General features: G+C 38.6%; 1 protein-coding gene across 7 annotated transcripts in view; it reads left to right on the top strand.

Moving 5' to 3' along the window:
• The window catches only part of ITSN1 (intersectin 1), a 253,806-nt gene that overhangs the window by 62,631 nt on the left and 164,944 nt on the right, over positions 1-26,231 (top strand). For 6 of the 7 annotated variants that reach the window (XM_061411188.1, XM_061410952.1, XM_061411028.1 and 3 more), the window contains exons 2-4: positions 11,832-11,891; positions 14,017-14,109; positions 15,093-15,156. In XM_061411188.1, coding sequence (XP_061267172.1) covers positions 11,864-11,891; positions 14,017-14,109; positions 15,093-15,156 — 185 coding nt within the window. In that variant the 5' untranslated portion in view covers positions 11,832-11,863. Of the gene's footprint in view, positions 1-11,831; positions 11,892-12,870; positions 12,981-14,016; positions 14,110-15,092; positions 15,157-26,231 lie in introns of those variants that run through there. The other variant, XM_061411114.1, reaches the window with a different exon arrangement.

Below are 26,231 nucleotides of genomic sequence, written 5' to 3'. Positions count from 1 at the left end.
ATCTATAGCCAAGGGGCAGGATGAAGGGTGGGGGGTCGGCGGTGGAAGGGGTGGTCAGTGGATGGAAATTTATTACAAGGAGGCATTCATGGGTTGGGGGATTCTTGCTATATTGACCTAATGGGAATGTTGCAAAAGGCAAGCCCAGGACTGGTACATCAAAAGTTGGAGTTGAGGAACTTGATCAGTTATCAGATGTAATTAGATATCAAAGGTAGGGATGCTCTGTTAAACGGACTAGAGGATTCTTGCTAAACTGGGCTAGGAAGAAAGGACAGGGCAGGGCCAAGGCTGAGCCCTCATCCAGAAGCGGGGTCAGAGGAGCCTGATGAAAGTTTGATCAGGGAGAGAGTCTTTGTCATGATGAGTTTTTTTTTTTTCTTTCATCAATTACTTTTATTATTTTTTTTAAATTTTATTTTATTTTTAAACTTTACATAATTGTATTAGTTTTGCCAAATATCAAAATGAATCTGCCACAGGTATACATGTGTTCCCCATCCTGAACCCTCCTCCCTCCTCCCTCCCCATACCCTCCCTCTGGGTCGTCCCAGTACACTAGCCCCAAGCATCCAGTATCATGCATCGAACCTGGACTGGCATCTCGTTTCATACATGATATTTTACATGTTTCAATGCCATTCTCCCAAATCTTCCCACCCTGTCCCTCTCCCATAGAGTCCATAAGACTGTTCTATACATCGGTGTCTCTTTTGCTGTCTGGTACACAGGGTTATTGTTACCATCTTTCTAAGTTCCATATATATGCGTTAGTATACTGTATTGGTGTTTTTCCTTCTGGCTTACTTCACTCTGTATAATAGGCTCCAGTTTCATCCACCTCGTTTTTTTTTTTTTTGTCAATAAACTAGGTACTGTTATTATCTGTATTTTCCAGATAAAGACTCTAAAGCTTAGAAATAGTGTACATAACTCCACAAGATCCACAGCCAGCCTGAAGCTGGTGATCCTTTTCTGAACTGGACTGTGCCTGTGACGGCTCAGTTAATCCTTGCTAACCTACTCTGACAGTTAGTAAAGTCTGCCTCTCTTGAGAATCACTCCTGGCTTTGCTGCTGTCAGTGCTGTTGTAAGGGCCATGAATTCCACTGCAGCAACATACTCAGGTGGCAAGAAGGAGGGAGATTTAAATGTTAGCAGCTTTATTAGAATTCCAGATAGATGGAGTGACCATTTATCTATCTATATACAATTCTATTTTCCTGTACACAGCAGAATAACATTTTTCAGTCAAATTCCTGGATCTCACCTATTGAAATATAACCACAGAAGGGAGAAAATATTAATGTTCAGATGTTCTGAACATAAAAGATAATTTTTCAGTTTATCATACATTTTATTTCCCTGTTCTTGGCTGCCCTAGCTCTTAGTTGCTGCATGTAGGCTTTCTCTAGTTGCGGCAAGCGGGAACTGCTCTCTCCTTGCTGTGATGGCTGCTCTTGCTGCAGAGCATGGGCCCAGTAGCTGTGGCACCCAGGCTTAGTGGCTCCATGGTGGGAGGGATCTTCCCAGACCAGGGATCAAACCCATGTCCCCTGCACTGGCAGGCAGATTCTTAACCACTGGACCGCAAGTGGTCACAGTAAACAGCTTTGGACATTTTAATTATTTTCTTAGGGCACATCCCAGGAGTTGAATTATTGGTTACATGGGTAAAGAACATTTTTTCACTCTTGGAACATTATTGTCACATTGCTTTCCAAAGGAGATATAACAGTTCATCCTCCCACCAGCAGTGGAAGAGGGGGCTCTAGTTGTTACAGTTATTAATATTGGAAATCTGCAATAATAAACTTGCTTATTTTGAGGTTTTACTTCATTCTTTTGTGGTGAACTTTCCACGCTGGATTGACCTTAATTAAGTTGGCTCAAATTCTCAATTAAAATTTCCATTTGACAAAAACTTTGTAAGGTCCATTTTAAAGGTTGGGGTGTAAAGGAAATAAGAAAAGCTTTGTCAGAGAGGAAATAAAAGGGTTAGTTTAATAATGTCCACACAGATGAATGTTAATCAGTGAACTGCATATTGAATACATTAACTTTTCTTCCCTTCAGTAACAATAGTTATCTTTTCAAAATCTTTTGAATGTTATTTGGAATTATAAACAGCTCTACTGGATTCCACAACATTTAGATCAAATGCAGTCAACTTTACATGTTGAAACATGCTTAAATTGTAATTCTGGATAAACTGAACTAGAATTCGCATTTTAAGAATAAAAGTGGCTTCTCTAAGGTTTTTCATATTACGAGAAATTGAACCTTTTTAAAGAAAGTATGAAATTGAGAAAACTTGGAATTTTCTTTTTTCTTTTTTTTTTTGGAATTTTCTTCTTTTTCAATTTTATTCCAGAGCACAGTGTATTTGTGATTTTTAACAAAAACTTCTAAGTTTCTTTTCTGTACTTTAATGGTACAGCTAGCCACTTCCACTTAAATTGGGTGAAATCCTTAGTAAATGATGACCAGGATTCTTTTCAGCTTTTGTCTTTTTTTCTCAGGCATGAATATATTTCAGTGTAATTCAGTCAAGTGAAGTGAAATTAAAGATTTGAATCATGTATCTGTTGTCTCTTGAAACACTCTGGTTTTCTGTTGGCTGCAGTCAGCTGAGTGTTTAGTGATGCTAATGTCACTGAATAGTTTTTTAGCCCTAAAAGTTCCTTGTGTCATAAATCTTGTCCTGCACAGACGTCCTTTAGGTCACCTACCAGGGCACAGTTGGCTTTTGTTAATGACTGTATTGTCCTTTACTTTCATTCATGGCACTCAGTCACTTTTCATTGATGTTGCTGTAAGGCTTTTTCTTTGGACATCCCTCATTCTTTCAGGTCAGTTCAGTTCAGTCGCTCAGTTGTGTCCGACTCTTTGTGACCCCATGGACTGCAGCACACCAGGCTTCCCTGTCCATCACCAGTTCCTGGAACTTGCTCAAACTCATGTCCATCGAGTCAGTGATGCCATCCAACCATCTCATTCTCTGTCTTTCCCTTCTCCTCCTGCCTTCAGTCTTTCCCAGCATCAGGGTCTTTTCCAGTGAGTCAGTTCTTCGCATCAGGTGTCCAAAGTATTGGAGCTTCAGCATCAGTCCTTCCAATGAATATTCAGGCTGATTTCCTTTAGGATGGACTGGTTGGATCTCCTTGCAGTCCAAGGGACTCTCAAGAGTCTTCTCTAACACCACAGTTTAAAAGCATCAATTCTTCAGTGCTCAGCTTTCTTTATAGTCCAACTCTCACATCCATACATGACTAGCTTTGACTAGACAGACATTCATACAAAACCATAGCTTTGACTAGACGGAACTTTGTCAGCAAAGTGATGTCTCTGCTTTTTAATATGCTGTCTTGGTTGGTCATAGCTTTTCTTCCAAGGAGCAAGCATCTTTTAATTTCATGGGTGTTCTTTACCTGTTGGTAAATTAATGTTCAGCTGTAGCAGGAGTCAGCCAGCATCTATGCATGGATGAGATTATTAATAGGTAGCCCTATAGATTTCCTTTATCTCCTGATTGGGTAAACACTTACCAGTCCTTAGCACAGACTCTAATAAGAGATTGAAACAAATCTCCCTTGAGGTTTCCACTTGCTGGCATCAGGAGAGATAGTTGGTTTAACTGTCACGCACTGCATCTGTGAAGATGTCGAAGATGTGACATGCTCGCTGGCTTCCCGATTGTGTGCTCATTATTAAAGCTTTGTGCTCATGCTCAGTTGCTCAGTCATGTCTGACTCTGCGACCCCGTGGACTGCAGCCCACCAAGCTCCTCTGTCCATGGGGTTTCCCAGCGAGAATACTGGAGTGGGTTGCCATTTCCTTCTCCAGGGGATCTTCTCGACCCCAGAGATGGAACCTGAGTCTGCTGCATTGACAGGTAGGTTCTTTACCTATCAAGGCTTCCATGTAGGCAAATTTCATTTTGATGAGTATATTCAAATGTAGAGCAGTTTATCAATACTAGCACATGGTTGTTTTTTGTGCAGCATGTGTATGTTTCATTTCTTCTTTTACTGTGCTCTGTAAACTCATATTTAATTTATCTGATTGCAGCTGTTGCACTATTTTTGTGGAATGAGTCTTAAAATTCTTGCAGGAGGCCTTTCTGCTTTCTTGCTCTTTTCAGTGTTACAGCACTGTTTTGCACAATTGGTGCTTTCTGGGTAGTTTCTTGACTTCTTTTCCAAAACTGAGACTTCCTCTAAGACTTTTCTCTGCCTTGCTTTGATCGCTGTTCCTGAAGCAGAACTGATAAGACCCTTCTTGGTTGCTGCTTGTATTTAGAGGTTTATAGCTTATTTACCTTAGCGATAAAGGTGAGAGTAGCCAACCGGTACACTGTGTTGATTTAAGACAGGGTGATATCATTTCTGGTGATATAACATGGAAGGTTATTTTATTATTAAATATTTTCTTTTTAAAATATGCTTGTGCCTTGCAGTGTGTTGAGAATTCGGTTTTTATTTGGAAGAAAAGTTTTAGATCGTCTCCTTTTAGTGACCAGATTTATCCACATAACACAGAGGACAACATTCCCATTACCGAGTTCATTACTTTTTTTTCCCCCATGTGATAACTGTTTACAGTTACCTGTGAAATTTTCAATTTTTTGTCCCTTATTTTTATTTGGGAAGAAACTGGAAAGTGAGTTGATAATATGTTAAATTTATATAATCTCATTAATTGGCAGATAATCTTAAAATTCCAAAAGATTTATATTTAAAATAAAATTTAGTCTGAAATGCCCCTCTCCCACTCATCGATTTTTTTTTTGATGGTATCTTATATAGTTTTTAATTTTATGTTGTTTTAAATTATTTTTTAATAGGTATATAATTGCTTTGCAGTGTTTTGTTAGTGTCTGCTGTGCAATAGTGTGAATCAGCTGTATATATACATATCCACTCATGGATTCTTAAAATTAGTGATGTTTGATTTGGGGTAATCTGCTTTCTTCCAGGAATTACTTTTTCAGCTTTTAGTGCCTTTCAATGATACTGTTTTGGTTTTTTTTTTTTTCCAGTGATAACTGTTTTATTTTTAATAACCCTCTTGAAAATGGGACCTTCTGGAAGAAATAAAGTCCCTCACTTATTGAAGCTTTATGAATGGTTATCCTATCTGCAGCTTAGTGAGTGTTCTAGAATCTGATTTCTTAGAAGCGTTAGACAAGCTGTAAGTTAATGACTTACTTCTTAGATGTGACTTGGCAACTGGTTGGTGGTCTGGAGGTGCCAATAAGCTTCAGAGAGGGGCTGGTTAATTTCCATTTCTCTCTTAAAACAAGAATGCCTTTATTCTGTCTTTTTGTTTTCTGTCCCTCATTTTTCAACTTTGTAGCTATGCTTTGGTTTTATTGCTCCCTGCTGAATTCTCTCCTATTGCAAATATTAAAATAAGGGTGATTTAGGAGAACTAAGGTTAAAAATCTGCTCCATGAGCTCCATAGGCAAGATGCCTTGGCATTTCTCTTTGTGGAACGTAAGCAGGGGTGAGTGGACGCGTCGTCTGAAATGCCAGTGTGTGTTGCCCAGAGACGTGCTGACAGCTGGGCCTGACAGTGCTTGCTGGCCACTGGCCACTCCTGACCCGTCCCCTTCTCACCTCGTTCCCCGGCCACCACCCCTTCCCCCAACAACGGAAACCTGGGAGGCATGCCTGTTCTCTTTTGAGAGGACAGCTTGAATATTCACTCCAGCTTTTCAGATAGAACATTGACATTGTCTCTTTGAACTCAGTTCTCTCTTTTATTGGGTTCTTTACCCTTCATGCAGTTTTAAAATCTTACTCGTGAGCAAGCTGCACATCCCTTACAGGCCATCTTGTTCAGCTTCAAACAGTGGCACGTTTAGAAGCTGCATTTGAGGTCCATGACTTCAGACATGACAATTCGGCATTGATCAGGTTGGCTGTATGTTTGAGATTTGTCAGTTCCTTTGTCCATGTATTGTGTGGCTTTCGGTACCTTTTCTCTGTATTTCAAAAGACCTTTGTGTACATCTTGCCTTTGTGTGTAATCTTACAGGGCAACTTTCTGCCTTTTGTTCTTCTCCTGCTCGTTTTTCACAGGACTGGAATTTGGTGTAAGGCTTGCTTAAAATGCAGGGGTCTAAACTCCTCTAGTTGTTTTCTGTTCATTGCAGACTTTTATTTTTTTTTAAATAATAGAGATTTCGTTTTTTAAGGTTTTCTAATTTTGAATTCTTAGAGATGTAATGGCCTCCAAAAGTAAGAGATATGGGGGAAGTAGTTTTTGTTTTAATTTTAATTTTTGTGATTCCTTTCCATTTTTATTCTAGAATGAGGGAGTAGGATGGGGTGGGATAGTGGCGGTGATGGTAGTGGTTGAATATGAGTAGAACAGCGCCTGAAACCAGACCATCACAACTCTCAAACACCAGATATATCATGATATGTTATGTACTTTTGTGTATTCCTGAAAATATTTTTGTACCTTACAAGGTATTTTATTGTTGCTTATACTTTCATTTTTGTCTCACATTTTGACAGTTTTCTTTTCCTTTCTTTCTCAATGTTTAACTGATGCCAAATTTCCAGAAATTAAAATTTTTTCTTCTGTACCTTGCTATCCTGTAGGTCCTTTAACATAAAACTAAACCTTTTGATCAACTTTACAACAAAATTTTAAAAATAAATTTTTGTAAGAAATGAATGTAAAGTTTATTGCCTTAGTACCACGAAAATCTGCTTCAAATAAATTAGCCTGAATATTAGAAAAGGACACTGTGAACTGCATGTAGACAATAGATCTGTGAAAATGCAGGCCAGTGATAAAGTTATTTTAAATATGAAGAAGAATAGTCTCTTGTTTCCTTACCTCTCTGACTTCTGATACCTTCTAGCCAGCTTGCCTTTCTCTGGCAGCATGAGTAGTTGCCTGCAATCTAGAACTGTTGGAATACTATAAATTTAAGGCTCCCCTGGTTCGGAGAAGGCAATGGCACCCCACTCCAGTACTTTGCCTGGAAAATCCCATGGATGGAGGAGCCTGGTAGGTTGCAGTCCATGGGGTCGCTAAAAGTCGGACACAACTGAGCAACTTCACTTTCACTTTTCACTTTTCATGCATTGGAGAAGGAAATGGCAACCCACTCCAGTGTTCTTGCCTGGAGAATCCCAGGGACGGGGGAGCCTGGTGGCTGCCATCTGTGGGGTCACACAGAGTCGGACACGACTGCAGTGACTTAGCAGCAGCAGCTGGTTTGGTAAAGAATCAGTCTTTGGCTCAGTGTTCGGTAAAGCTCAGTGATTTGATAAGACTCAGTGTTTGGTAAAGAATCCTCTTGCCAATGCAGGAGATGAGAGTGTGATCCCTGACTTGGGAAGGTACCTGGAAGAGGGAATGACAACCCACTCCAGTATTCTTGCCTGGAAAATTTCATGGACAGAGGAGCCTGGTGGGCTACAGTCCATGGAGTCTCAAAGAATTTGGACTGCACTTAGTGGCTAAACAACAAAAATAACAACAAAAAGAATAGTGCTTATAAATGTTCCATTGTACATAAAATACCTTCTCTTATATTAAGATTATATCTTTAAATATTGAGACCAAGTATTCTCTGGTTAGGAATCTAGCAACCAACATAGTTCAGTGATGTGTTCACAGCATTAGTTCAAGTCTCTGCCTCTTCTGTAGGTTTTGCTTGTCTAGTTATTGGGACTTTTCCTTCTTGCTTTAAAACAGAAGAATTTTTATTGGAGTGTAGTTGCTTTACAATGTTCTGTTAGTTTCTTTGCTGTGCTATGCTTCATCGTGTCCCGACTCTTTGCAACCCCATGGACCAGGCTCCTCTTTGCAACCCCACCCACCAGGCTCCTCTGTTCATGGGATTCTCCAGACAAGAATAGTGGAGTGGGTTGCCATTTCCTCCTCCAGTGGATCTTCTCAACCCAGGGATTGAACCTAGGTCTCCTGCATTGCAGGTGGATTCTTTACCAGTTGAGCTACGAGGGAAGCCCCTGTTAGTTTCTACTGTACAGCAGAATGAATCAGCCATACACATACATGTATCCCCTCCCGTTTGGCCTTCATTCCCACTCGGTTCACACAGCGCATTAAGTGGAGTTCCCTGTGCTATCCAGTACATTCTCATCAGTTATCTATTTTATGCATAGTTCAATAGTGTATAGGCACAACCCCAGTCTCCCAAGTCCTCTCACCCATTTTGCTTCTTTATATAAGGTGATTCCAAGATGTTGTGAGAGTGTGGGCATTAATTAAGTATAAAAATAGATACTGTATGCTCATAATCTCATTTTGGTCTTTCGATCACTAATCCTTAACTAAATTCTGTTTTGGTTGTTAGAATTCTGCTAATTACTGGAATTGTGTAATTGTGAGGATTTCTTTTTCTGTGAATGAGTACACGTTTGAATTAACTCATCCCAATGCTCATTTTTATATTTACCTATTCCCCCCCTTTAATTTTATAATGTGTTAGAAAATTTTCAAACCTCCAGGAAGTTAGGAAGAATTATATGACATACCTATTTTTAAAGATGTTTTGCAAAGTTTATTTAATATAAAGTTAAAAGTTTTAAATTGTGCCAATAATTGAGTTTAGAAATTTTATTCCTCATAATTAATTTTTGCCTTTTTTGTTGTATTTTAGTGTGCTAGAGACCAATTATACATATTTTGTATTTTATTTTTTGAAATCATTTAATATTTTTTGAGTAATCTCCCTTTATAATAGCAAAACACTGAATCAAATAACAAATGTATTTTAACACAGTTTTTATGCAAAGTGACATTTTAATACTGTTTTAAGGATGACCTATCACTTTTATAAATATAAATTTACAGAGGTGTCTTCTACTTTAAATACATTAAAATTTGAATTTTAATGTAAATATTGAAATTCAGAATCATATTTATTTTGTAACTTTCTGTGATTAGCTCCCCTTTCTGAAGCTGAAATGAAGAAAGGTTAAAGACTTTTCTCAAACATGTTTTAGCTTTTGGCTTAAAAATCCTAACATTTAGCCAAACTTTTCAAACTACTATTTACTATTTCTTGATTGCTCAATATTTAGTCCAAGTGTTTTTCTATTTTTTAATATGTAAATATAGGAATGTTTGCCTCACTCTAAAAAGATATAAGTAAGTCCAGCAATGTGTTTATGAAAGGTTTTTAATAACTTGGGGAAGTGAAAGTCGCTCAGTCATGTCCGACTCTTTGCAAGGAAATTCTCCAGGCCAGAATATTGGAGTGGGTAGCCATTCCCTTCTCCAGGGGATCTTCCCAACCCACGGATTGAACCCACCAGTTGAGCCCCCAGGGAATCCCAAGATACTGGAGTGGGTAACCTATCTCTTCTCTTGTGGAACTTCCCAACAGGAATCGAACCGGGGTCTCCTGCATTGGAGAGGATTCTTTACCAGCTGAGCTACCAGGGAAGCCCAACTTGGGGAAAGTATTTTTTTATAATGTAAAGTGTGCAAAAGAAGGAAACAATTATATATTTATAGAGAAAAGGCTACAGGAAATAGAAATGCTAAGTGTTAATAAAGTTGGGTGGACAGGCTTGTGTGCATGGTGCTGCCTTCTCTGATGAAGAACAGATCTTCCCCAGAATATTGCATCAGCTGGTGAGCTTTCTGCACTTGTTCTGAGGCAATGGCCCTGCATCCCTGATTCTTCAGGGAGAAGAACACCCATCTCTAGTTTCCTTTATGTAGATGCCTACGTTCCTGTGTATTTTCATTGTAGATCAGCAGTCCCCAACCTTTTTGGCACTAGGGACCAGTTTCATGGAAGACAGTTTTTCCACAGAGGGAAATACAGTTTCAGGATAATTCTTACTTCTTTTATTATTACATTGTGATATATAATGAAATAATTATCCCACTCACCATAATGCAGACTCAGTGGGAGCCCTAAGCTTGTTTTCCTGCAACTAGATGGTCCCATCTGGGGATGATGGGAGACAGTGACATCCAAAGTGTGCTTGCTTATGTCCAGTTTACTCCATAATCTCATGTTTCGCAAAGATAGGATACTGGAAATGGAAGCAGGCTTTTCAGTGCTTTTATGGCAATCTCAGGATATTCTGCCTTGACTTCAATCCTAAACATATGGAGAGTTCGAGTTGACTCATACATACCTCTAAGGCCACAGCTATTTGGGATCTCAAGCGGTCATGGGAGTGAAGGGGAGTGGCTGTAAATGCAGATGAAGCTTTGCTTGCTTGCCCACTGCTCACTGTACCAGTCTTTGGCTCGGGGGTTATATTATTGATAGCTCTATATCCCCTGTTACAGATAGCTCACCTTAGCTGAACTGGTTGTATGGGTTGAAATCCCATTGTATGTGTTGAACTTCTGCCTTCACTCACTCCTGTTTTGTGTTTTTAAACCTCACTGTTAGATTTTTTTTTAATATAAGACTTTCAACTTCCATTTGATAAATGCTTACACTTGACTTTTTTGTACAAAAATAAAAGCTTTTTGGGCTTATCTGGCAAAATTCTATTACTTATTTCCCACATTCAGTTTTCTTGTGGTCTGCTTCAACACTTTAACACAACAAACCCACTGGTTTCCCTTCTGTGGTCTTTTTTGTCTACCAGAGCTTTTATTGTGTGGGACAGTACACCCCACCCCCCAGCTTCACTCTGGTTAGTTTTCCAGGCTAACTACTTCACAGATGTTCCATTCGGTTCTCTTTATTTCTTTCTTTATGACTGTGCCGGGTCTTCATTGCTACGCAGGCTTTTCTCTAGCTGTAATGAGCAGGGCTGCTCTCTCGTTGAGGTGAGCGGGGCTGCTGTTCACTGTGATACCCAGGCCTCTCGTTGCAATGGCTTCTCTTGTTTCAGAGTGCAGGCTCTCAGCACCAGCTCAGGAGTTGTGCCCAGGCTTATTTGCTTCAAGGCATGTGGAACCTTCCCAGAGCAAGATCTAACCAGTGTCACCTGCATTGGCAGGTGGATTCCTATGCACTGTACCATCAGGGAAGTCCCCCAAATGGAAATTCTTTAATAGTTTGTATTCAGATTTTTTTATTTTAGTTTTTTTCCCTCATGCCTCACAGCATGTACTTGGGCTTCCCAGGAAACTCAGTGATAAAGCATCTGCCTGCCAGCGTAGGAGACGCAGGAGATATGGGTTTGATCCCTGGGTCGGGAATATCCCCTGGAGGAGGAAATGGCAACCCACTCTAGTATTCTTGACTGGAATACTCCACAGGGGAGCCTGGTGGGCTAAAGTCCATGAGGTCACAAAGAGTCAGACAGGACTGAGAACATCCTGTGTGTGTGTGTTCTCAAAAATGAAGTGGGTCTGCTGCTTCAGGAAAAATGACTGCCAGCATCTGTTGCTGATGATAACAGTTCATGAGTTCGCAAAGAGTCACCAAAAAAAAAAAAAAAAAGAAGAAGGTAAGACAGTGCACTGCGTGTACTAGTGTTAATGAAAAAGAGCAGTTGTTGTAACCATCAAGCAGATGGACTAGTATATGTGGTGGTTAGGAAAAAGATAGATTTAAAAAATAACAAATTCAACAATGCAATGAGTGGGATAATAGTACAGGATCACTCACCAGACTGAGAGTTTCTTGTTGCCCTAGAGGCTTTCATCCACATTCCTTAGTGCCCATCACTGCACCCGGGACTAAGAAGCTGTGCAGAGAAGGAATGAATGAATGAACCCTTAGTGGTAACCTTCATTTGCAGTGTTATCTCCTAGCTCTAGTGTCAGTCTTCAGGTCATTAAAGACAGCCTGTCAGTGTGTTTATAAGTACCTAGAAGTGAAGTTTTCATGAACTTAAATGTTGCGTTTCAATTGCAGGCGTCCCTTAGCAAGGTGAAAGTAACAGAACCATGGCTCAGTTTCCCACACCTTTTGGTGGTAAGTTTTCAAAGATTTTTTCTTTTTTTTTTAATGTACTTTGGAACTGTAGTTTTAAAAACTTAGTATTATGGCAGATTTCAAATATTCACATAAATAGAGGGAATAGTTCAATCAACCCATTGCATAGTTTCAGTGATTATCAATCAACTTATGGTCAGTATTGATTCACTTGGATTCTTTTGAGCACCTCGCGTATATATATCAGATCATTTCATCCACAGACATTTTAGTGGACATGTCTAAAAGGTAACACTTTTAAAGATATAACTATGATACTGTTACCACTCCAATGAAATTTATAGTAATTCCTTAATGTCTTCAACTATCGAGTCACTGTTAAAAATTTCCGTGATATTCCTTAGGTGTTACTTTTTTGTTACAGTTTGGTTCAACTCAGGATCTGAACAAGACACAGTGAATTAGTTCATGTGTCTCTTTAGTTGCTTTGTTAGTGAACCATCCCCCTCCCCCATCTCTGTTTTGATTTGTTGTTTTCTGCAATTTATTTGTTCAGGTTACTGGGTCATTTATATTCTGTACTTTGTTTGGAAGACTGGATTTGAAGCATGCAATTTTTGTTTTGCTTTAGTTTATCTATTTGAAACATCAATCTGCACAAAATTTTCTTTTCAGGTAATCTTCCCTAAGATTATTAGGAAAGTGTTAAATGTTGGTTTCCCTTACTGGCCACGTTTTGTTTTGTTTTAAAGAGATACAGTTCCCAAAGTATCTCTTGGCAACTGTCACACCTGGTCACCATGAAGAGAGTAAGGCAGCCCAAAGCCTCATTCCTGTCATCACATCAGGAAAAGTCTCTGTGGGATTCTTAGTGCAGAAATCTGCAATCTTTTCAAAACCATTCATGTTACTATTTTATTTTGTGTTTTGTCTTTGTCCCCCTTCTTAATCACTGAGCACGTTTTTGTTTTGTTTGTTTGTTTGTTGGGGTTTGCTTTTACTCGACGAATTTTGACAGGGCCCCAGACGTTGAGGACTGTAGGACCTGTGAGGGATCTGATCTGCCTGGGTCGCCCTCTTTTCCCTGATGTCTGTCGCAGTGCCTGGCACATACAAGGCTTTCAGCAAGTACGTTTCCAGGGACGGAATGAATTGCTGCGCTGACCATCACTGTCATCAGACCTGCCCCGTCACGTATTGTCTGTTCCCACCATTTGGGAAGACGTCTGAACTCCTGAAAGCCTTTTTCTTAATGTAATCAAGAGTTATTTTGGTGAATTCATGTGAGGAGACCTTGTAACTAAAGTGGGCTCCCCTCGTGGCTCAGATGGTAAAGGATCTGCCTCCAGTGCAGGAGACGTGGGTTTGATCCCTCGGTTGGGCAGATGCCCTGGGGAAGGGAATAGCTACCCACTCCAGTATTCTTGCCTGGAGAATCCCATGGACAGAGGAGCCTGGTGGAGCCCTAAAGTGAGGACAGTCTCAGAAATGAGGGAACATCTGGTCAGTCCAAGAGTTGAAACTGAAGAACTTAACCCTGTTTTCTCTGTTTTGTCATTGTTTTTTTTTTTTCCCCCAAGATACTCATTTCCCATGTTTAAAATCAGTTTCAGTGAATTATAATCTACATTCTATAAAAGTTACTGAAGTCTAGTGTTTGAGTATTTTTATCACTCCAAAAAGATTTTCATGGAATCAACTAGAATACTAATTTAGTGAAGCTCAATTTTTCCATAACTTTCACAAAGAATGTATGTTAATGTCTTTTTTTCTTTGCTTGCTTTACTCTTACTTTTCTCTTTTTTTTTCCTTTAAAAAGTTATCTTATTGCAGTATAGTTGATTTACAGTGTTGTGTTACTTGGTGTGGTACAGCAAAGGGAATCCATTACACATAGACTTATATCTACTGTTTTTAGATTCTTTTCCCATTTAGGACATTAGAGAGTATTGAGTAGAGTTTCCAATGCTGTATAGTTCTTCTTATTATCTATTATATACATAGTACTGTGTATGTGTCTACTCAACTTCCAAGGACAAACAGATGGTAATTTATCAAATGGTTTATAATATACTGACCATATAAGTGTTGTGGAAACTGTGTGTGAGCATGTTGTTTTTCTTTTTTCGTTGAATAATTCCTTTGTCTTTTCTTTGGCTTGTAGGCAGCCTGGATATTTGGGCCATAACTGTAGAGGAAAGAGCAAAGCATGATCAACAGTTCCATAGTTTAAAGCCAATATCTGGATTTATTACTGGTAATTGGAGTCAGTATTTTTACATTTTTACTTACCGTAGTGCATATATCTGTGGAAAGTCTATTATGCAGAGTGAAGGTCGGCACCTATGACCAAAGATGTACTTTACTTATTTGACTTAGCCTGGATTCTGTATTTTCACAGTTACTTTTCCTCCGATGCACTCAAGCCTTTCTGCAGTTTTTAATGGATGCCAAGTCACTGTTTTAGCCATATCACTGGTGGGAATTGGTGAAATTAATGGATCACATTCTTTAAGTAATTGTAGCATTGGACTGTGGTCCTTGAGTAAAAACACTTCCTTAATTCTGACCTTGACCTTGGCTTGAGAAACTTGAGTAAATTAAGAGATATGAACATTTAAAAACATTTTGTTTATTACTGTGTCCTTAAAGATGCCTTTGTACTTTGCCTTTTCTAGTTTCTTTCCTGTTTGATTACTTTTCAGGAATTAGCTTTAGAGAAAATGAAATCTAGATTTCCTGGAGACTTGTTTTTGTGTATGTTTGTCTCAGTTCTCTTTAACTTATTAATTCTTAGTCATTGATGTCATTCTTTTGATCACTGTTACTCATTCTCCATAAATACGTTAGCAGTACCAATAATTTGAAGTGTAGGTAAATGGGAATAGCAAAGACCCCTTTTGTAAAGTAGAAGTATGGGTCAGCAGTTTCTTGGGGATTCCTGGAGGTACACTTTGTCATAATATGTAGCTGTTACCATTTTAATTACTAGCAGATTTATTAACATAGACAGTCTACCCTTACATAATGGTACACGCTTTTTTTTTTTAAGTGTTACGTTCTAAAGTCCATGCTAATGTATTCATTTTATTGTTACTTACAAACTTATCATTTGGCTTTTAAAATGTATTAAGTTTCGTATTTACTAGATTATTAGCCTCTTTCATTTTTGTAATTTTGACATAGGACTTTTCTGTCATCCACTATTTTCTTCTAAAACTTTATCCATTTAATTTACAGGTGATCAAGCTAGAAACTTTTTTTTTCAATCTGGGTTACCTCAGCCTGTTTTAGCACAGATATGGTAAGTTGGAGCTTCATATATACAGAAGGTTGTAAAAAAAAATAGTTCAGTAATATCTAATCTTAATTTCTTAAATTATTGAAGGAAAACATGTATCTCTAGTCTGAAATATGCTTCCACCAGAGAAATACTTCTGAAAATTATCTTTCTGATATGAAACTTGAAAAAGTGGTGACATTTGCAAGATAACACTGTTGTAAATTTGACTTCCCAGTTGAGAAATCTGCATTTTAATGTTTTCTCACCAATTGTTTTGGCTTCATTCACGTCACCCATGCTCAACTGAGTGTCCCACATTTCTTGGTTTGTAATGTGATGGTATTGTATCTTTCACTGAATAAAAGGCAAAGAAAATATTTCAGGCTCAATAGGGAAATAACCAATGAAAGAGTGAAAAAACCAGTATTTATTACAATGTTGTACAAGGTGAGCACATAATAAATATTGGTGAATCCCTTGATTAACTGGCACAAATAAGTACTCAGTCTTTTGAAACCATTGGAAAAAGAGTGAATGAAAAAGAGTGGCCAATATAGTTTTGGGTACTAGGTCTATGACTTTGGGAAGCTGTGGTGAATTCTTTGGCCAAGAGGCCATGCTTTCCTGCAATGGATGGTTCTTATAGTTGATTCTTCATTTCCCTGGGTTTCTTAGTATTGTGGAGACAGCTTGCTGTAGTGTCATCTGTACAACTATCTATCTTTATGGTTTGGAACGTGTATTTATTCTCTCCCTGTCAGCCTCAGTTTTCAAATCTAGAAAATGGGAAGATGCATATTTATTTATAGGAGTATTGAGTGGTTTAGCAGAGAAACTGTATACAAAGACCTTAGTGTGGGCCCTGGCACATTACAGGTCCTCAGAACAAAACTTCAGGAAGGTACCTGCTGTCATCATCAGGGATTGGGTGTTCCACGTTGACTGAATTACCCAACCAATTGCTTGTCCCCTTAGTTCATTAACTTTAAAATATTTTTAATTTTATGGAAATTAATAAAGTTGACGTAGTTCCTTATTGCCTTTAAGTGGAGTCTACAGTACATAAGCCTGATTATAAGTCATCAGTATGAAAATGATTTATTGTGCTCTGACATAACAAAACTTACATGGGAATTTATGTATTATTTGTGAGTGGATATATTTGAATTGAAATTAAATGATACCCAGATTCTTGTGCTTTTTTTGGTGTCTGCTTTGTTTTCTTTTTCCTGGTTGTCAGCATATTGGCTGCCAGACTGTCCCTTTTAACTATTATACCCTTCTTGTACTAAGTTCTGATCTATTTGAAGCAGAACAATCAAACAAGGTTTTTGAAATCAAGTAACAGGTAGAGAGAAAAACACACAAAGAGAGGTAGACAGAGAGAACGCTCATGTATCTGTGAGCAGTGTCACTGACATGTTGGTTAAGTGTGCTCAGTCACTTTTGTGTCTGACTCTTTGCGACCCTATGAACTGTAGCCTGCCAGGCTCCTCTGTCCATGGGATGCTCCAGGCAAGAATACTGGAGTGGATTGTCATGCCCCGCTCCAGGGGAGCTTCCCAACCCAGGGATCAAACCTGCATCTCTTAAATCTCCTGCACTGGCAGCCCTGTTAAGTGCCTAAGTCTAAATGGGAAAGACTTGTGACGTCTGTGTTAAACTTCTGCTTTGTGTTCTGGTGATTATGTTTCATGCAATCAACCAAGGTCACTCACTAGACTCTTCTTTTTCCAGATTAATTTCTTTCACTGAATTCTGCTCCTATACTGTATTTACAATCTGTGAAGGTTCATTCAAGAAGCAGTCTTGTGATGAATTACTGCAAGGAGATCTCACTTAACATTTGTTCACTCAGCAGTGGAAAAATATCTGTCAGATGTCTCCTATGGACCAATGACTGTTGTAGGTGCTGGGAACATAGCTGTGAACAAAACTGACACAATTTGTGCTTTCATAGAGATTGTAATCCAGTGGAAGAAGATGGTCAATAACAGCATAAAAAGTGTCACATGTTAATAAGTGTAATGGAGAAAAACAAAGTATTATTTAATAAATTTCACTTCTTTCCATTAACACAGTTAATTTTCCAAACTTTTTTTTTCTTTGGTGGAGGAATTGGGGTGGGGCACAGGGGAATTCCCTGGCAGTCCAGAGCTTACATCTCTGCACTTCCACTGCTGGGGGCCTGGGTTTAATTCCTGGTCAGGGAACTAAGATGCCACAAGCCAAAAATAAAAAAAGAACAAAACAAAACTGCTTTTTTTTTGTTTGTTTGTTTCTGTTTTGTTTACCAGAGTACACTAAAGTAATTTTTGCCAACTTTTTCTTTTCATTGTGAAAAATTATGTTAACAGTGAAGATAATGAGTTGGCAGACTTAGGTTAAGTCCAAAATGTTTTTTATCTTTCTTTTCTGACATTTTGTTAAATTTGTGATGGTGTATTTTAGTTTCATCGAGAATTACTACTAGGGGGAAGAAACAAAACAAAATACACTTACACACCTATTGGGACTTCCCTGGTGGTCCAGTGGCTAAGATTCCACATTGTCAATGCAGGGGGCTGGGGTTTGATCCCTGGCTGGGGAACTGGAGCCCACATGCTACAACTAAGACCCCTTCCTAGCCAAACAAAAACCCCCAAATCAAAAAAAACACACCTTTAAGTATCTTCCCAAAAGAAATAGCTTTGAAAGGTCATTGTAAATTTTATGAGGCACAGATGTCCTGCTAAGATGCTGGAATGGTGTGATGCAGAGTGTGAGGAAGATCTGTCTTTTAGCACCAGCTTCTTAAGGGCTTCCCAGATGGCTCAATGGGTAAAGAATCCACCCGCCAATTCAGGAGACTCGGGAGATGCAGGTTTGATCCCTGGGTCGTGAAGATCCCCTGGAGGAGGAAATGGCAACCTACTCCAGTATTCTTCCCTGGAGAATCCCATGGACAGAGGAGCCTGATGGGCTACAGTCCCTGGGGTCACACAGAGTCAGACACGACTGAGCGGCTGCGCACACACAGCACAGTTGCTTGTTCCCTTTATAAGCCTGAGCAGTACTTCACCTCTTCATGTTTTGGTTTTTAAGTTTATAAATAACAGCTGACCTGATGAAGTAGGTTTTCCTCCCATCTTTGATACTAATCTTGTGTTCTCACTTGTTTTTTCTGATAAGGTCAAAGGCTTCAAAAGAAGCCCTTCCCCTTTTGGTAGAGGAGCGGGTTTGAGTCTATAGAGTTTTAGGCAGTCTGTGCCACTCCTCTGGAGAGGAAGAAAATTTTTGTATTGAGAATTAGGAACTTTTTCTAGTTTCTCTTTCTCTTTGCGCCTTTCTTTCTTTGCTCTAGACCACAGTTGAAATGTAGAAGTGATGGGGACTGCTGGGGAATATCTCTTAGAATTCATGTAGAAACTGTACTCCAGTTAATTTATTTATGAGCTTTGGAACTGTAACCTACTAATACTTTGGAGATACGTATCTGTCCAGTCCAGTTTCTAATTAAGAATACAGGAAATCCTAAATTCTCCCTCAGAGGATGGAGTCAAGTCAGTGTGTTTAAAGCCAAGTTATAACAGTAACCAAAGATGATTCCTCTCCCTAGAAATTGTCTTACTACTAAGGAGCTGAAAGGAAAGCCACCAATATCCTCTTATCTTTTGGCAACTTAAATGCTTAACATCGTTCAAACCTTAGGCTCGTGTGGAGACAGGAAAGAACAAGGCAGAGGGCAATGGACAAGAGCCTTGAATAGAAGACAGGTAGAGAGAAGACAAAGAAGTTGAATGAGGGCTTTGGAATCAGAGGCGGTAGGGGCCATGGAAAGAGGGGACAGAAGCTGTTAAGGAGAGAAGTGAGGGGAAGAGAGGGAGCACTGCTTGGAAACAGCCCCGAGAGAGGAGGAGGAAGCCAGAGGCAGAAATTAGGGGCAGGGATCAGGGCAGTCACCCCTTAGGATACCATTTAGGAACCTCTGAACATACGTCAGGAGGGCCTTCAGCCCCCAGCAAGATCAGTTTGCTAAAGTCCCTGGCTCCCCCAGAAGTCATCCAGAACATGCCTGAGTCTTCACCATCTCAGTTCATGTTCGTGAGCATCTCTCCAGCTGGTGGGAGCCATGCCTGATTGCTCTCCTTTCGTTACCCTGTACAACCAGTCTATCAGCGTATACTTTTGACTTCATTAGACTGTATCCCCAATCTGGCCCCTGACTTTCTGTCTCCTTTGCTACCATCCTGATTTGTCACAGTGGGCCGAATAACTGTGCCCACGATCTGACCATCCTGACTGGAGTCTCTCTTTCACACTTGTCCCTTTAGATTCCATTCTCCAAGCAGCAACCCAACAATCTTTCAAAAAAGTAAATCCTGCCCCCCGCCAAAAGGTAAATCCATTTAAAACTCTTCATTAACAAGAAAACCCAAAGTCGTTACCAAGGCCATAGGCCCATGTGAACTGGGCTCTTGGCTGTTTCCCTCTTTTATTTTGTACCATTTTCTTCTTAATTTTTTGCACTCCGGTTTCACTGACCTTGTTTATATTCTTTAAATGCCTCAGGGTCATTGCACTTGGCATTTTCTCTCCCTGCCTTGCAGCTCTTCTAGATCCTTACATATCTGGCTGATTACCCATCAGGTTTCGATTCATGGGTCACCTTCCCTGAGAAGGGCTTCCTGAGCACTTGTCTAAAGTACTTTCCTCTCAGTTTTGGATGGACATGTACACAGGGCTGCATTTAAAATGGGTAACCAGCAAGGACCTACTGTATAGCACAGAGAATCTTGCTCAATGTGGTGTGTCAGCCTGAATGGGAGGAGAGTTTGGGGAAGAATGGATACATGTATATGCATGGCTGAGTTCCTTGGCTGGTTACTGAAACTATCACAGCATTGTTTCTTAATCAGCTATACTCCAATACAAAACAAAAAGTTTTAAAGGCAAAAAAATAAAATTTTTCCCTCTCCCTACCTGCTCCTGCCGACATCTTCTCTTTCTGATTGCTTTGCTTTCTTTCTTTTTTTTTTTTTTAAGATTTTTTTATGTGAACCAGTCTTTGTTGAATTTGTTACAATATTGCTTCAGTTTTATGTTTTGGTGGGTTTTTTTGGCCACGAGGTATGTGGAATCTTAGGTCCCCAACCAGGTATCGAATCCACACCCACTATCTTGAAAGGCAAAGTCCTAACCACTGGATTACCAGCGAAGTCCCCTTGCTTTATTTCTTAATAGCACTTATCAATATGTTGAGTAGTCTGACTGGTTTTCTTGTGGAGTGTCTGCTTACACTGAAACAAGGACAGGAACTTTGCCTGTCTTTACCTTAGTTGTAAGCCCAGTTCCTGAATGGAGACCTTAGTAAGTGATCTTTTCAAAAAATATTTGTTGGGAAATTCCCTGGCAGTCTAGTGGTTAGGACTCTGCACTTTCACTGAGGTGACCTGAGTTCAGTCCCTAGTTGGGGAACTAAGATCCCACAAGCTGTGCTGCAAAGCCAAAAAATTTTTTTGTTGTTGTGTGAATAAACAAAGAGATGGTGAGTGACTGGACCAGATTAATCTGGACAGGGGAGGTGAGCAGCCTGTGATGAGCCTTTGTGGGTGAGGTGGCCTCCTAAAGGAACTGTCTGATGCAGTGAATGAGATGGAGTGGAGACAGGTCCTTCTTTCCTCTGAATCGTGTGATACAGACAAGGTAAGTTTCAGAAGGGCTCCACGCCTGTCCACCGCAAACCCCAAACCCATTCAGTGGTGTTCAAGGTTACCTCATAGTTCATTTGTTTACAGACTGAGGATGTATGAAGTGCTGTGTTCAGAAGTTACTTGAATGTTTTTTTCCTATGTGGACATGTACTCATTCAAAATACTACTAGGTTTATTTGTATTTTTCTTTGTTATTGTTGTTTTGTTTTTAATTAATTTTTATTGAAATATAGTTAATTTACAGTGTTGTGTTAGTTTCTGCTATACAGCAAAGTGAATCAGTTAATGTATAAACATACATTCACTCTTTTTTTAAGATTCAATTCCCATATAGGTCATTACAGAGTATGGAGTAGAGTTCTCTGTGCTATTCAGCAAGTCCTTATTAGTTATCTGTTTTATATATGGTAGTATGTATATGTCAGTCCCAATCTCCTTTATCCACCCCCACCCCCAACCCCAGTTTTATTTGGTTTAGTTTTTATTCAGTTCAGGGATCTGCTCTCATCTTTGTGGACTTAATTTTAATTTTTGAATATGTAACACATTAGCAAGGTTCCAAAAGCTTATTATCTTTTTGTTGTTTATTTGTGTGGGGAAAAAACGTGTCCCTAATATGTATGTGAATTTCAATTATTTCCTCTTCCTTCTGCTTTGAAAGTAACCTCCTATAAATGTTCTTTTGTTCTTTCCTTTTCTCACTTAACAGTATATCCTAAAAATCACTCATATCATCGCATAGAGATCTTTATTATATTTTCTTTTTACAGTTATGTAATACTTATTGTGAATGGTATACCATAGTTTATTCAACCAGTTTCCTATGTTTTCTGCATTTGGGTTATTTCTAATATTTTACAGTTACAAATAATGCAGCGAAGAATGAGCTAAAGCATGTGTTTTTGTATTGTTGGAGGTGTACCTTCAGGGTAAATTCATAGGATTGAGTTGCTGCATCAAAGAGTAAATCTATATGTAGTTCTGCAGGTGTTGCCAGATTTTCCTATGCTTGGAGTTGAAGCACTTTTTCCCATAGGATATAAGAGCAATGTGTGGTTTATTTGTACAAATCAAACAAAAAACTTACCCTTAATATTCAGTATACTTGTGGACCTTTTCTCATCTCCACCATGCCTGTTACTATATATAGATTTTAATATCAGACTAAACATCGTGTTTAAGATCAGTTTGTATTCAAGAGTCATAAATATTGTTTCACTTTTTGTTAAAAATATTTTTATCAGACATTTTTTAACTTTGGAAGTTGTGTGAATTTAATTTCAGGATTCTCAGACTTTTAGTTAGTTTTCTGGGGTGATTATTAGAACTGAGTAAACTGAGAAATAACTATACATACGTAAAGCGAGCTCCCCAGGTGGCTCAGTGGTAAAGAATCCATCTGCCAGTGCAGGAGATAGGGGTTCAGTCCCTGGTACAGGAAGGTCCCCTGGAGGAGGGCATGGCAACCACTCCAGCACTTGCCTGGAGAATTCCATGGACAGAGGAGTCTGGCGGGCTACAGTCCATGGGGTCGCAAAGAGTCAGACTAAGTGATCGAGCATACACATACACAGGAGATGATGTGGATAGCAGAGCTGAAATCATATTTTGCAGAGAAAATTTGAGAAATAGAATTCTGACTCTTTTCCAGTGTCTTAGGAGGGATTGGAGAGAGTTGAGCTTTGTAGGAGTAACTGTTATAATTCTAAAAAGACCTTTGAATTTTTATTACCAAGGAATCCCAACAGCTATGTTATGTTAGTTGAGCAGAAGAAGTTTTTTAAAAAATTCACACAAAATTGTTAGAAATGTTTTGGGATTTTAGTGAATGTTTAGAACCTGAGCATTACGTGTTTCCTCTCCTCTCCCATCCAGGCTTTTGCTAATTATGTCATTACTAGAAAGTCTTTTCCCCCTAACCCACTCATTATCCCACATTAGACATTTTTGTTTCTCTCTAGAAAATGTGTTTTGGGAGCAGTAGTGTGGGGAATAGAAAGTAGGAATCTATCTGCTGGTTTTTTTTTTTTTTTGTAAAGTATGCATGTCAGTATTGATCATTGGGAACCTTTATTATATCTGTGAAAACCATTTGAAATACCTGAATGTCTTTTAAAAAATATTCGAGGGACTTCTGTGGCCGTCTAGGGGTTAAGACTCCATGCTTGTACTGTGGGGTGGGGCAACAGGTTTGATCCCTGGTCAGGGAACTGTGATCCCACATGCTGCACAGTGTCCCCCAAAAAAGAAAAATTGGTAAAAGAAAGCTCACCATTTCATTTTATTGATTCAACTTACTTTATGAAACCTGAAAAACAGACTAAAAATAAAGCAACCAGAAACTAATCTCAATTATGATCATAGACACAGAAAAATGAAAACAAAATCTTAGCAAATGGAATTCTACAATGTATAAAACCTATGACCAACTTGAGTTTATGCCAGGATTAGTTCAAGGTCAAGGAATTCCCTCAACATTATTTCGCTCAGTCGTGTCCATCTCTTTTCGATTCCATGGACTGTACCCTGCCAGGTTCCTTCTCTCCATGAAATTCTCCAGGCAAGAATACTGAAGTGGGTAGCCATTCCCTTCTCCAGGAGATCTTCCCGACCCAAGGATTGAATCCAGGTCTCCTGAATTGTAGTCTGATTCTTTATCGTCTGAACCACCAGGGAAATCCATATTATATCAGTAGATAAAAGGAAAAAGAAGATGTGTGTGATCAGGTCTTCAGATGCTGATTAAACATTTGATAAAATGTATAGCAAGCATTTCTAGTAGAAAAAGGGAACTGCTTAAATATGTCAGATTACATTCTAAAAATCAGTACCAAATATTACACTAAACAGTGAAACACTACAGCCATTTAACTTAAATTCAGAACTACGCTGGAATGCCCACTCAGTAATGTGATGGAGACAGTAAGAACAGTGAAAGAGAGGAAGGGTATAACTATAGGAAACGAAAGCTAACTCTTTTGCTGTTTAGGTGATTGTGTAAGTTTCACAGAAATTTGGTAAGATTGATCAGCCAGCAGAAATGATTATTAAAAGCAAAATTGTTCTCTGTGCTTGACATAAGCGTCTAAATATGGAAATGAGGAACCTGTTCTGTTTGAGTGACAGAAACGATAAAATTCCTAAGACCCCATTTAACGAGAATAGTAATTACTTATATGGAGAAAGTGATGTAATGTTTTTAACATCAGGAGAACTGAATGTACTGTTTTCTTTGGACAAACTATCATAAATATGTCAGTTCTATAAAAATTAATATATCTAATGCAGTTTCATCTTGGATTTCAAGAAAGTTGTTTATAGAATAGATAAATTATCTTAAAGTTCATAGGGAAAAAGAAATGTCTGAATAGCCAAGCAAATTTTTAAAAACACTTTTCTTGGGATTTACAGTGTTGTGTTAGTTTCTGCTGTATAGTGAAGTGAATTGGTTACACATACACATGTATCTACTCTGTTCTAGATTCTTTTCCCGTGTAGGCCGTTACAAGGCATTGTGTAGACCTCCCTGTGCCGTACTCTAGGTCCTTATCCGTTATCTGTTTTATATGGTGTAGTGTGTATATGTCAACCCCAGTCTTCCAATTTACATCTCCCTGCCTGACCCCCTGGTAACCATAAGTTTGTTTCTACATCTGTAACTGTTTCTCCTTTGTAGATAAGTTCATTTTACTCTTGTTGTTTTTGTTTTTTTTAAGATTCCACATATAAACAATGTCATGTGGTATTCGTCTTTCTCTGACTTCACTCAGTATGACAATCTCTAGGTTCATCCAACAAGTTTTTTATTTATTTTTTTAATTTTTTGTTTGTGTTGTGTTTTGTGTTTGTGTTGGTTTCTGCCAAACATCAACACAAGTTTTTTTTTATATAAGTCTTGCCAGATACTGGAGTCAGTGCAATCAGATTATTGTCACGTTGACCTGGAAATTATTCAGAGTAGATAATCCAGAAATAGATCTCATTTCATATAAACATTTAATAAACCACAAAAATATTTTTATGCTTCAGCGAGAAAAGAATGGATTGGTTCCTAAACATTGCTGGGAAAGTTAAGTATCCATCTATCTGATGGAAATCTGATTGAACCCTGGGGTAACATACCACACATATATGCAATTACAGTCAGTTTAAAGGTTGAAATGTAATAAAGTAATACAGTTTCAGAAAAGAAAGCTATGTGATCAAAGAAATATTTTACATGTATAAAAATGTAGAATTTCTGTATGCTGAAGAATTACACAAAATGGATCAAGTTTAAAAAATTCTTTCAGCAACTGACAGATAAACAGTTGATGTGTAACGTACAATGAGCTCTTTTAAACTGACAAGGAAAAGACGTGCAGTCCATCAGAAAACTTGGCAAAGGATGTGAATGAGCAATTCATAGACGCATGAGTCCAAATGCTCAAGAAACATGGCAAGTGATGCTGAAGCCGCTAGCAGTGAGAGAAATTCGGGTTCCATGGTGTGGTTTGCTGGAGGGCTCATTGCTGGCAGGGGAGCTCCTATCTGAGGCAGAAGGATGGTTCGTGTGGCCATAGTGTTTCCTTTATGATTTTATGAGCTTTACAAATTTTCCCGAGAGATAGTGTTGACTTTTAGAATTTTTAACATTTTTAAAGGTTTGTAATCTTTTTATGACACTTTTCTCTGTGCCTCATGTTTTACTACTTTGCATTAACTCCAGCCAATATGGGGTTATTTTCTACGTGACGTAATTTTCTTTTGTGGACACAGTCTGTGGCTCATTTAAAAGATGGCTAAGGATTAAGTATTTTAATTGGAGTAACTGGTCTTAACATTTGAAGTTTCAAATAAAAATTTTGTTAAGACAGGTTTTAAAAAATAAATCTTTAGGCCTTTGATATCTAGACTTCAACAAATGAAATCCGAAGGACCATTTTTTGTACAGAAGAGGTTAAGTCACATGCAGTTTCAGTTTGCCAAAACGTAGTTTCCGGTTGCAAGTCCAGACTCTGTTCTTCTGTTTGGTTATTCTTTGTTGAGAAAAATACTCTATAAACAGCTTATTGAAAGTTGTGCTTGACCATTCATGTTTGAACACCACTTTCAGATAGTGTGTTTGTAAGCTCATTTAATTAATTTTCACAGCTTTAAAAGTATGCCAGTATTACATTATAGTAGAGCATAGCATGTCACATCCCCGTGGTGAGGTTTGTAGAGCCCCATAGATGAGTTGATGCAATCTAATCAAGAATCTAGAAATAAACTCTTGTTTCCAATTACCTTTGTTTCCCCCATAATAGCTTAACAAAATTCACAGTTTTAAAATGTACAGGTCAGTGTTTTTTTAGTCTATTCAGAGTTGTGTAACCATCACCAATATCCAATTGAGAACATTTTCATTGCCCCAAAAACAAG

Source organism: Bos javanicus, chromosome 1 (genome assembly GCF_032452875.1).
Source record: "Bos javanicus breed banteng chromosome 1, ARS-OSU_banteng_1.0, whole genome shotgun sequence".
Classification (NCBI taxonomy): Eukaryota; Metazoa; Chordata; class Mammalia; order Artiodactyla; family Bovidae; genus Bos; species Bos javanicus.
The sequence above is the reverse complement of the archived record's forward strand: the minus strand, read 5'-3'. Positions and strand labels throughout refer to the sequence as shown.